This window comes from Alligator mississippiensis, chromosome 8 (assembly GCF_030867095.1).
Source record: "Alligator mississippiensis isolate rAllMis1 chromosome 8, rAllMis1, whole genome shotgun sequence".
In the NCBI taxonomy this organism is placed as follows: domain Eukaryota; kingdom Metazoa; phylum Chordata; order Crocodylia; family Alligatoridae; genus Alligator; species Alligator mississippiensis.
The window spans coordinates 70,835,376-70,848,190 of NC_081831.1; the positions used below are offsets into that span (position 1 = coordinate 70,835,376).

The window sequence follows — 12,815 nt, forward strand, 5'->3', positions numbered from 1 at the left end:
TACCACTCCCCTCAGGCAGGGAGCGATCGGCAGTGGCCAGGGCTGGCAGGCCCTGGCAAAGATTGAATCAATTTAGGCTCCGGTTTTTTGAATGTCTGTCCCTAGCCATAAAGCCACTGAATTGCATATAAATAATGGATTTGCCCTTGTGATCTACCCAGGAACATGCCCTCCACCTTTCCCCTGAACCCTATAAAATAATTGGCTCTGCCGGTGTACATGGAAGATCATCAAGTTCAAGCTGTTTCAAACCAGAGATGAGCAAGTTCCAGAATCTCAGAGCCGACTCGGAGAGCACCACGCCAGCCTCTCCCTCTCTTCTTATAATAAAAAGGATCCAAGTCAAGCACCCCTGCTGCTCACAGCTGTGACAGCATGGCATTGCAGGGAGGAGAGAGGCAGCATCTTTCCACTAGGCAGATGCCAGGAAATTTAGGGCATCATAGGCCATAAGCAACAGCTTAAATTCTACCTGGAGACTCATCGGCAGCCAGTGCAGATCCTGGAGCACTGGTGTCATGTATATTTATGTGATTAAGAAGAACATCCACAGTTGCAACAGTAAAGATTAACAAAGCAAAACAAAACACAAGGATTTTGGAAAGCAACCAAGCTTTAAAATGAGAATTAGAAAGAAACTTCCACTGTGTGCAGGCTATTCCACACCTGCCTGCCGTAAAGTTTCTTGTACCTTCTTCTCAGCATCTAGTGCATGTAGCTCAGGAACACAGAACTGGATTAGACTGACCATTTTTACTTATTCCCTGTCTCTCTGGTCATCTGCTCCAAAGACCTTTTGCAATATCTCTGCCAGAAATGCTTGCAGACTGAGTCTTCCCTTCCTCTCTATATCAAATATTTTCCGTTTGATAGTGCACAAGTGCACTGTCAAGTACAGAGAGGTATTGAATTCTTGCAAGTCTGTTCAGGGAAAGAGAAAGGACTCCTTTTAGAAGGGATGCCACTTGCAGCGTTAAGCTGATTGCTCAGAGTTATCCATTGTCCTCTGGCTCCTTGTGTGGTGTGGTAAGGATTTGACAAGCATCTGAGCTGGCACCAGACCATGCAAGCAGATGGACATGAGTGTACACATCCAAGAGATTATCTATCCGTCACTCATACAGGCATACAGAGCAAAATAGCTGGTTGAGAATGCCCAAACTACTATTGATTCAGAGTTTATGAACCTGCAGTCCAGGGGATGATACGGTCATTGTTCCAGTCTTGATCTAGATCCATAATTTACCAAAAGAGGCAAAATATTTCCTAAAGCCACTAAAGGGCAAGCTTTTGTCCTCTTTGAATAGAATGTAGTGTTATAACTAGGAAATGAGTCTGCACTGCAGTGAAAGCTACCTTTTTCCATTCTTGGGGAAGTATTGTACAATGATTCAAAATAGGTTTCCCAAACCCTGGTGAATAAAGATACCTACAGCATACAGGAATATACCTTTAGATGCTGCTTTCACATTTGATCACATATGTCTTGTGCACTTTTGGGGTGACAGATTTTCAGTGTGAACAATACAAAGTGTCAATTAAGGGGAGAGAAACATGTAACATCTACATATAAAGCAGATAGGCATCTGTGCATATACCCGATTTGTGTGTAGAGATGCTGTTTGCTCATCCACATGTGACTTTTTACGTGCACAACTCCCAAGACACCAGATCTACATGCATTCAGAATGTAGGCACACCTTCCTATACAAGCCGTATTAGGAACAACTTGAGGTCTTTGGGTCAAGATTGTGAATGGTATCCAAAGTAGATTTACTGTGCTATCATGTGCAAGTAGCCAATATTATATACTTTTAAATATTGCTGTTGGATAGCTTATAACTTTAAAAATAGAAAAATAAACTCCAGCATGAAGTCCTGTTCTCTATGTTTTCTTTTCCAGATGGTTGCCCAGGTCTGTGTTATGGAAACGGAAGATGCACTCTGGATCAGAATGGATGGCACTGTGTCTGCCAAGTGGGCTGGAGTGGCACAGGATGTAATGTTGTCATGGAAATGGTGTGTGGCGATAACCTGGATAACGATGGAGGTACTGAACATAGCTCATGTCCATATATTTATTTGTGAGTTCTTATGAAGTTCAGTTCCCTGAACTGCTCTCCTGTATCTTGTCCTTTTATGCATTGCTTCAGTCACAGAAGTCTGATACTTCCACATCTCGGTCCTCTCAGTTCTTCTGTTGGCTTCAGTGACTTAGGTTACTCATTATAAGAATGAGTAGTTGCAGGATCAGTATCTTATATGGGAAGCTCACTGCTTGAATTGCCCCTGTCATTTAAACATCTGAGTGTGTTTTGAAAAAATATCCAGGTTCTTTTTTTCTGAAAAAAAATTAAAATATATTTCAGTGAAACTGTGGTCTTTGAAATACTGAAAATAGATGGGCAAGGTTTAAGGTTTTCTATGCTAGGAGTACATTTTTTTAATGTACTTTGTAACCTGACCATAATATGGCAATGTGCAATCAAAGTAGCTGTTCCACCTCTTCCTGCAATGGGTTAGTGTGTGGAGCCTGAATACTGAAGCCAGTGGGCTCTGGTTTCATGCCAGGGTTTCATCGGTGGTTAAGGTCAGAAGGAACTGCTGTGATCACCTACTCTGACCTGCTGCATCATACAGGCTTTGATTTCCATGATTTCAATACTGCTTCTTGTCTAGTAACTGCACATGAACAGTAACATACCTCTTAAGAAAAACATCCCAACTTAATTTCTCCATCACTGTAAATCATCATAATCCTTGGTACATTGTTTCAACAGCTAGTTAGCCACTTTGAGGTACTTTTTTATTTCTAGTTTGAATTTATCTAGCTTCAGCTTCCTGTCTGTGGATCTTGTGATCCATTTGCCTACAAGATTGAAGAACCTTCTTCTATCAGATTGCTGTACATGTAGGTTGTGATCAAGTGACCCCAAACTTTCCCGTTGATAAGATAACTAGACTGAGCTCCTTGAGTCTTTCTCAATAAGACATCCTTTAACTGTTCTCTTGACTCTTTTTCCAAATCCCCTCCAATTTTTCAACATCCTTCTTGAATTGTGGACACCAGAACTGACACAGTATTCCAGTAACAGCCTCATCAGTGCCAAAAAAAAAGGTAAGACACCCTACTCCTACTTACAAGTCTTTATTCAGATGCTCCAGGTTAGTATTAGTCCTTTTTGCCACAGCATTCAGCTGGGAGATCACATTCATTGGATTACCCATTATGACGGATTTAGACATTTCATGAATCATTGCCACCCAAAATAGAGCCCCTGTCCTGGACATGTGCACTGCACCTTTTTGTTCCTGGAAAAATAACTATACTTGTGGCTCTCACTAAAATACATACTGTATCTCCCAGCTCCCAGCTGACCAAGTGATTCAACTTGCTTTGTATCAGTGTCCAGTCCTCTTCATTATTTAATGCTCCCCCAGTCTTTGTGTCATCTGCAACCTTTTTCTTTCCAGTCATACAATAAAAGATCACCTTAGGGACAAGCCCAGTCCCTGCAGGGCCCCACTAGAAGCACCCCCGGTGGATGTTGACTTCCCCATTTACAGTTATAGTTTGTACTGTATGGGTCTCTGTTGGCACCATCCTCTGAATTTCTAAATGAAATTTAAAATTGCCACCTCTCTGCTTCAACCTTCCTTTTTTTACCTTATTTCCAATTCCTCCCCCACCTATCTGCCAGTAACCTCCTTTCTTCCCACTCACTCTGCTTTCTAATCTTTGTGGCCTAATCTGTAGCCTCTTCACACAAGTCTCCGCAGTTGGGATCACTACCTCCCATGCACTTTCCCATCTGTCTGGATCTCTCTCCCCTGCTGTCCAAGCCACTGACTCACTCGTGTGCTCTCTCGCTCTCTCTCTCTCTTCAAATCTGTTCACAACAACCTTGTTCAGCTTCTAATGTATGTAAAGCATTTTCTGATACATTCTGAGAACTGGCTCTCTATAAATTTTCTTGTATTGTGATTCTGCATGCTTTATATTCTGCAGTAACAGTGAGTTATTGAGAGAGTTGGCAGCCTTAACTCTAAATCTCCTTGAATTTGTCAGTTTAAGGCAGATACTTAACATCATTTTACTGCAGGTTTTAAAAATATATTTTTTATTTTTTTAATGGTAGCATAACATGTCTGAGAACATCTCCATTGACATTCAAATTAGAGATAAGTGGGCAGAAAAATATTTAATTCAATTGGCTACTACTGCCAAGCTAAATGTAACTAATTTCACTTCACAATCTCCGTGGATTTTTTTTTTTAATAAGAAGAGGGCCAAATCATATTTGCACATTTCAGGTTACTTCTCTTACTTTCTAGGGCCTGGTGTTGCATAATGGTAAATCAGGAAAAAATCAATTGAAGTTGGTTGCGTTGATGTTAAACCAAGTATGAAATCAGAATTGGACCCCTAGAGCTCCCGAGTTTGTGTTTCTTGTTCCTTAGAGTGCGTTTTCTTGTTCTTAGTTAAGTCGAGTTGTGTATGTTCTAAATCATGAGGTTTCCACCTAGAAAAAGCCTCATTAATCCTCATTGTCTTGAAATTAAATATTTATGTCTCCATGCAGGGGGCTTGGGAAGTGTCCCGGGCTATTGTTTCCTTAAGAAAAAAGATAGAGTTGAAGCAAAGTAATAGTTGTCGTATTTGGGTTTCAGTGGTGGTGTTGTTATATCGAGCAATTGACATAATCAGGAATAATAATAATGTAATCTAAATTCTAGCTGCAGATTCTGCTTAAGTAATAAAACAAAGCATTTCTGCTGGGAAAGTTTTCATTTTCACACTACAAAAATGAATACAAATGCATTCCAGAAGGAAATGTGACTGTTTAATTTTAATATAGGTATAGAGGGGTCTCAGTTCAGTGCTTTGATACATATTGCTCTTTCTCAAGCTTCTTATTTCTGGTGAGCAAATGTTTTAAATGTTGTTTGTAAAAAGTTTACTATAGCATGTCATGTATATACGCATGCAAGTCCCAATCCTGCATACACTTTATCATGTAGTTCTGTGTTTTGTGCTAATGTGATTATTCCTAGTAGTAAAGTTAAATGTGTGCGAGTGCCTGCCAGATCATGGCACTGTATTTTATTACTTGCTTAGGACCAAAACTCAGCGCTGATTGCATAATGGCGGGCATGTGCCATGCCTATCCTTACCATTCAGTCTTATATGACCTTAATAGCTTTTCCTCCGCTTGTAGTCTTAAGAGTATGTTCACCTCCTTCAATCTGTTTCCTAAATACAAATAAAATAGACTTAAAATTATGACAGATGTACAACTACATTGTTTTCATTCGCTCTTGTGGAGGACATCTGTGGCATGTTGGCAGCGTTTGTAGTGCTGGTTATATAATGCTGGGATTTCCAGCAGATGTCCTTTGCAGCGTGGAGTGTGAGATTACATTCTATCCTCCGCTCGTGTCCCTTCTCATCTTTCCTTCCTATTCTTCCAGGGTCATGGCTGACCTGATTTCAATTGTAGTTTTATACGATGACCACGCCACTCACTTGAACAGGTCATTCCCCTCCCTCCAGCCTGCCATGATTTTAGAGTTCTGCGGAAGCAACGAGAGCTCTGAGAAATGACTTGAAACGCTCTGCTGAACTCTGTTAATACGAGTATCTGTGCTTAAGGCTTGAGGAGGCAGAACACGCTGCAACAGCAGTGCAGGGGACTCAAAGGATGTGCCCTCGTTTCCCGGCAGGACACTCCTCTCTCATGCCCAGCCACACTTCACATGCTTTTCCTCTTCCATTTACATTGGCACTTCCTCTTAAGCCTGGCTGTGTAGCTGTTCCCAATCACTCCTTTGGTACTGACCTCTTATTTTCAGTTGGTCTGGGTCTCTCTTTCTTTCATCAAGTCCCTATTGCTTGTTTTCTTTAATAAAAACACTGTGTACTATAAGAATTGAATTACACTTCTACAGCTCCTGCTAGTCGCATTTTGGCCAGGGTAGCTCTTCCAAGCGCACAAAAGGACATGACTCAGCATAGCTTCTGCTTCGTGGCCAGTGCTGTTAAAGTATAGATGAGCATATCCATTGGCATTTTAATAGCATATCAATCATAGAGATATTGAGTCCATATATAAGTAATACACTATTATTACATAACATAAATAATAACGATGGGCCTGGTTTTCATTGCTGCTGTGTTGCCAGAGCTCCCGTGGGATGCACAGCATTTCTGAAAACCAGGCCTGATATATTTTCTTTTTATTGCATGTTCAAAGCCAAACACCGTTGGATGCCACAGCTAACTAAAGGAAAATATCTAACAAAACAAACCCTTTGAAGTCTTCCTTTGTGGGTGTATGTCAGCTCGAAATCTACTCACGTCCACCCCAGTATTACCAGTTAATTACTTCGCTATCTGCTGCCTGAATGCAGCATCTTGTAAATGAAACGTAAATTTAGATTTCTGCATACAAATAAGCATTGCGAGCTCATTACTGCTTAGTTTCTTCGTGCAAGAGGCAAGAATTCATGTGACGGGTATCTTTTATTGGACCAGCTGCATGGTTGGACTAGACAAAGACCAACTTTTGGGTATCACAGTACCTTTCTTCAGGTCTCTGGAAAAGAAGCAGACAGAGATACAGCATACATTTCTGCTTTGTTTCTGTTTGCTCTGAGTCCTAACAACTGTAATTGGTTTGAACTGAGCCCCCGGTGAGACAAAAAAGCACAGGAGCTACTTAGAGGCCATCTGAAATATGTAAATGGGAAAAGAGGAAAACGTTAGTTTGAACACTTCTGGTATTCAAACCATGGTGGGTCACCCATCTCTAACTTGCAGGCAGTGCCAGCTCAGGTGTAAAGACAGCTGGATTCCCGCACCTCCGTTTCTCAAGTCCTCACCTAGTGATTATTACTTATTGTATTCCTCAGGTCCTCCTCACTTTGACTGTGTTCATTCTGTGGTTTATTCTGCAGCTTAGCTGTGCTCTTTTCAGTGCTTTAGGCAGCTTTCCAGCCACCTGCTGTCTGGATCCTTTCTAACCACTCCACTCACCCATGGAAATCCAGTCTAGGGGCTCTGGAGTCTACTACAGGATCCCAGCTTGCTTGCATGTAGTCACAAGGTTTGTTTCTAGCTATTATGGCTCCGAAGTTAGCCATACGATTTTAACCTGAGCAATGACTTGATAAATCTGTCTGTACATCTGAGAGGAGCGAACTGCCCCTGCTGCTCAATGAACTGCAAGACCTAAAGAAAATAGTTTAAAATGTACAAAGCAGGCACCTCTTAACCCACACCCAACGTGGCCCATTGAAAGGATTTGCATCTCAAAATAAAAGGACTTCACTGACTGACTTTGTCATTAGCCCTCAAGAAATGAGCCTGCTGGAGAATTTCCAGGCACCTACACTAGAGTTATTCCTTTCGAGACTTTGCACTCTGTTTTCTCTGACCTCCTCAGCTCTGCCTGCGGTCTTTTATTATTTACATTTATAGACTGGAAGTTTTGTACTAATTGTAGAAGCACATTAAATCTGCAAGAATATTAGTTTCTGAGATGTATCCATGCCAACATAAAATACAAGAAACTAAGGCTAAATGTAGAAACAAGTGAATGGGCCCAGAGCTTCTCATGTTAGGACCTGTATGTTTGATTCAATTTATGTTCTTTTCATTAGTTTTTATGTTAGCAAATAGGATGACTCCACAGTTAACAAAATGCCTTTTCGTTTTCCAAATGGTGTTTTATTTTCTCGGGGATGTGATATAAATATTAATGTTTTGCAGTACCTATAAAACTCAAGTGTGATAAATAGGAAATACATTTTCTGCTTGGTGCTTGCCCCAAATGTTGTATAATTTGCTATTCTTAAAGTAGAAGACATAGACAGTCAGTAAATAGAAGTGTTTCAACTTGCTTAATAAGCATTTTGGACGGCATCGTGGTCTCGAGTTAGAGAAGGCGTTCCCCATAAGATATTAACACAGTTTCAGACCCTTCACTCACCCTCTGTACTCCCCAGACAGGGAGCAATGAATTGGGGAATCCATGCCGTTGTGCCCAATGTGACCAGCCAACGGAGGTTGTCTGCGGGAATGTGTTGCATCCCACGTGCGATTGCACTGCTCCCATCACAGAGCTTTTAAAGACTACAGGTTTCCCTCTCTTTATGCTGTACATGCATTCCTAGAAAACGGCACATAACTCGAATTCACTTAAAGAGAACCCACTTTACAATGTAACAAATAGGGTACGTTCCAAGACCTCGGCTGTACTGACCCCCAGACCCATTTCTACCACGTTTACAAGACAATTTTGGTACTCGCCAACAGCAGACAGTGCACACAACCATGCACACAACCACAGGGCATTATCATCATGTGGATGGCAGCTACAGAAATGCGTGTAGCAGACAGCGAGCGAGGAGCACAGATCCACACAGGAGACTATATTTGGTGCATGTCACTCCCACAATGCGCTGCCAAACCAGCTGACTGCAGGCTTCCACCGCACTAATCTCATAAGAGTGAATTTATCTCTCATATAACAAATTTTTGGTGTAAAAAGGGTCATCACATATGAGCAAATTCGCACATACAGAACCCGCATAAAGTGAGGGAAACCTGTACAGCAGAATCACATCTGCAGTAGGATACAGATGTCCTGGAAAAGTTCATCTGCGTCACTTCTAATGAATCCTGGGGATGCTCATATAGCATTCATTTAGTAATGTTAAAACAAGCCAGTGTGTATGTGAAGATATGTTCTTTGAACAACTTTTTGTGAGATCTTGATGCAAATTAAAAGCATTAATGGATACAATGCCTGCAGAGGCATGTCTGAAAGGATCACTCCCCCAATAAAGTGAGGGGAAAAAAATCACCTCCCAGATTCTCTTAGTTACTGTGATGCCAGGGGACAGTGCATCTGAGAGCAGAATTTGGCCTTTTGCTTTTGTATGCTGTGCTTTTTGCTGGGCGTTTAATTATTTAGGGGTATTTTAAATGTTGGTTTTGCCCCAAGTTGCTCTTTGGGGACTGTGTTACAGGAGTTGTGCTGGAGTGCTTTGTCTGAAGTATTTACTGAAAATACAAAAATTCCCACTCTGTCATCACTTCTCCTATCCCAGACTTAGGTATCCGAAGGATGTGTAAGCATGAAGTTTGCTAGGAGTACTCTTTGCATTTTGAGGAGTCTAAACCAGAATTACTGGCTTCTTATTCTACAATATTATATACTAGACTGGCAGTTGTGCTTCACTGCTTCTTACATTAAAAGAAGAAGAAATGCTAATAGCAAATCCCAGTCATTTACACCTCTGTGATACATTTAAGTTTGCCCATCTGCTGTGTTGTCCATTGTGATAATTGACAGTCGAATCTTCAGTATACTGCATCTCCCGCCATACGAATTACAATTTTTGCTGTCTGTAACTGTTGTCGCTCTAGATTTAATAGGAACCTTGCTGTTTCTTAACACATAGAGGGGCTTTTAATAGTCAGTTCCTTGTACTTACCAAAATGATGATTGATTGATTTGTTTGGAAAATAATATATTTGTCATGTTTACAAAGTTGCGAGTTAAGTTAAACTCTGGAGTATATAAATTAGGTTTCTGTCCTGTTTTTAATTAGAATTTGGAGACCGCTGGCTTGTTGAAACTGATTTGCTTTTACTGCACGGGTTAAGTGAATGTGTATTACCGTAATTGTCCCCTGTCATGTCACTCGAGATGCCACATCTCTCAATCTCCTCCATAAATTGTACATGCACATTAAGACCATTTAAAATTCTGGTGTCCAATCTGTACATCAGCTTCCAGGCATCAAAAGAGCCTCTCAACCCTTCTGCATTTTCTTTTCTCTAGATTCCTTTTTCGCGTATATAGATTCTCAGTTTTAGAAGCAAACAGCAGCTACCATTGAGAAAAAGATCCTCAAAACATTTTCTCGAAAGTGGCAGGGTCTACATTTTTAGGAAAAAAACCTGCAAATATAGGAATGAATCCTGAAAGCTTTTGCCCTGGCTTCGTTCCTGCTGTGTTAATGAGCCCAGAGAGATCTACACAGTCAGGCAAGACGGTTTGGAGTGATGTCACATGTGGCCAAAGTCTCCAATCCCATGTCAGAGTTAATGACACGCTGTAATAGAGCTGGGTGGGTTTTTTTGTTTTGTTTTGTTTTGAATAAATAGTAAATTTCTGAGAAATGAGATTTTCTGAGGTGGGGCAAAGGAACCTGAAACATTTTGCAAATTCAGGTTAAATTCAGCATGTCATTTTGCCTGAAAAAAATGGGGACAGGGAGAACATATTATAAAATAAAATGTCTCATTTCAGGAAAGCTGGAAATGTTTGTTTGTTTTGGGTTGCATACATTTTTTTCAATTGATTCAAAATTATTTGTGTTTAGTTATGTGTTTCACTAACTAAACTGAAACAATTCTGTTTCAATTCAGCCCAAGCACTTCTTTTCCCCCTGTTTCCGAGGTTGGCTGCCAAACCGGAAAAAAAAAACCCCTTTGTTCATCCAACTCTAGGATATAATTGCCACACACAATCAGCAATAGCCTGGATGCAAGTGAGCTGTATGGGGACGCAGAGCGCATGATGTGTCTTAAGCTTCTGCCCATCAGTACAGCTGTCCTGCAGTCCATTTCTTCAGAGCCTAGCCCTTTTCCTCTACTTCATTTTCTTTGTGATTGAGAGGAGAATTAAAATCAGAATAGAATATCTCCTCATTGACCAAACAGTAAAAGTAGCCAGATGGGAAAATAGATTTTATTTCTATAGTGACAGAAGCCACCAGTATTAATCCATCACCTGAAAAGCTCCATCCTTTGCAGCGTGACAATTGCTTTTTTCTCTGCTTGTATTTGTGCCTATGGTTTATAGTCTTGAGAGCTAAAAAAGAAAATGAATCAGTGAAACCAGGTGGAGACAAAACAAACACAAGACACTGCTTTAAGGACAGCAGAAATCCCACTCAAACTGACTCTTGTTAAAGACACAGTCATTCTTGCTTTGCAAAAAGCATGATGAAAATTGAGTCTGCTTGGAAAACTGGGAAATCATTTTCCTTTAGCTTGAATTCTTCCTATGTGTGCTCTGAATGCCAGGCACTTGTTCCCAGGTATGTGACCTGTTGATCAGAACAACAAAGACTAAAGAGAGCAATTTATTTTCGTATTTATTCAGGCAAAACCTCCATAGGAGCCAGTGAGAATTTTGTCAGAGAGAGGATTTTCAGGGCATTTAGATAGCATGTCCTTTGTATCATTTTGAAACCAAATTGCCATAGAGAATAGTCACTTAAAGCACATCTTCAATCTCAGATCTTTCTATGAATTTTAAGTGATTTTTTTTCTTGCACAAATAGAAGAATCAAGCTAGTTCACTTCCCTTCCCCCCTCTCTCCCTCCCCCTCCTGTATAGACTTGTCTACAGGGGAAAATTAGCCAGACTTTCTACTGTGGCAGAAGCTATCCTCCCACAGTAGACCTATTAATCTGGAGCAAAAGTGCTTTTTTTTTCAATTTAGTTTATTAATTTGCTTCCCAAGCTTATTTAACAAAAGCTGTTTTGGTCAGTTTTTCCCATATGGACAAGCTCTTAGCTTCCACGAATATGCCTGATTCTAGAAAGGGAGTTCTCAACGTCCAGCCTAAGCAGCAGACACAAGGCCATCTCATCCGACCTCTGGGTCTCTCCCTTGGTCTGAAAATTTGGCGACGGGGGAGCAATGGCAACATGAGTTGCTGCTCCCCTGCTGCTACATTTCTGGACAGCCCTGGGCTGGCACACGGTCGAGCCCCTCTGTCATCCAAATGGTTAGTCGGCATCTGTGCTCCTTTAAGTTGTTTCCGCTGGGAAGAGGAGCTGATGATGAAGCCCAGTTCTTCTTGGGTGCAGTCTTGTTTCCTTACAAAGAGTATATAAGGTCTAGTTTTCCCCTGAGCATAGGAGAAAGCAAACAACAGGCAGTATTTTTTTCACTTGCTCACTCTCTCTTTCTGCCTACATTCACCCCAAAAGGCTGGGTGAGTTTGTCGGGACAGTTGCAACAATATTCAGCCTGACCAATACCATTATGCACTGGCCATTCCTTAAAGACATCTAAATACCGTAGAGCTGCTCCAAAACACCAGGGTCCACCAAACAGGTGCACCAAGCTGCAGCTCAGGAGCACGATATTATTGCTAGCTGTTTACAGGTGTCCTTGGGGCATCTTCACGAGTCTAATCCATCTAGTTCTCCAGCTGTGATGAAAAAGATTTCTTAATATATTTTTGCTTAGCCAAACAGTTCCTTTGTTCAAGGACGGCAAGGAGTGTCAGATTCCAGGTATGTCCATTTCATCATCCAGCCTTAGGTTTTATGAATAGACTTCTGCTTCCCTTGCTCAGTGAATATTTTATACTATTATTTATCGAGCACTCATGCAGTGCTTTATGCTCTATTGAGCAAAGTGGGGCCTGCCGAGAAAGGGTTCATAATCCAAGAGCCTTATGCTGTACCTGTTAAAGTCTATGTCAAAACTCGCATTGCCTTCCGTAGCTAGTTGCCTTAAGGGCCTTTGGGTTTATAGGCATCAAAATGTAAAGTGTTGGTGAGAACAGGATGTGAAAAGCCAAACAATGAAGTCAAAGTATCTGGCAGTGTGCTGATCCCATAGCAGTCCAATTTGAACACAAGGGAAATCAACCCAGTAAAGCGGTGACTCAGCATTCATAAAGACTAGCATTGCTAAAAATACAAATAAAAAAATGTCACTTTGGGGGCATACCGTGCTTTGATTTTATTTCATGCACATTGATGCATCTGCCGGTCCAA

At 41.1% G+C, this 12,815-nt stretch overlaps 1 protein-coding gene across 3 annotated transcripts in view; it reads left to right on the forward strand.

The window, feature by feature from the left end:
• The window catches only part of TENM1 (teneurin transmembrane protein 1), a 1,265,690-nt gene that overhangs the window by 1,130,710 nt on the left and 122,165 nt on the right, over positions 1-12,815 (forward strand). For all 3 annotated transcript variants that reach the window (XM_059732824.1, XM_059732825.1, XM_059732827.1), the window contains one exon: positions 1,904-2,050. In XM_059732824.1, coding sequence (XP_059588807.1) covers positions 1,904-2,050 — 147 coding nt within the window. The remainder of the gene's footprint in view (positions 1-1,903; positions 2,051-12,815) is intronic.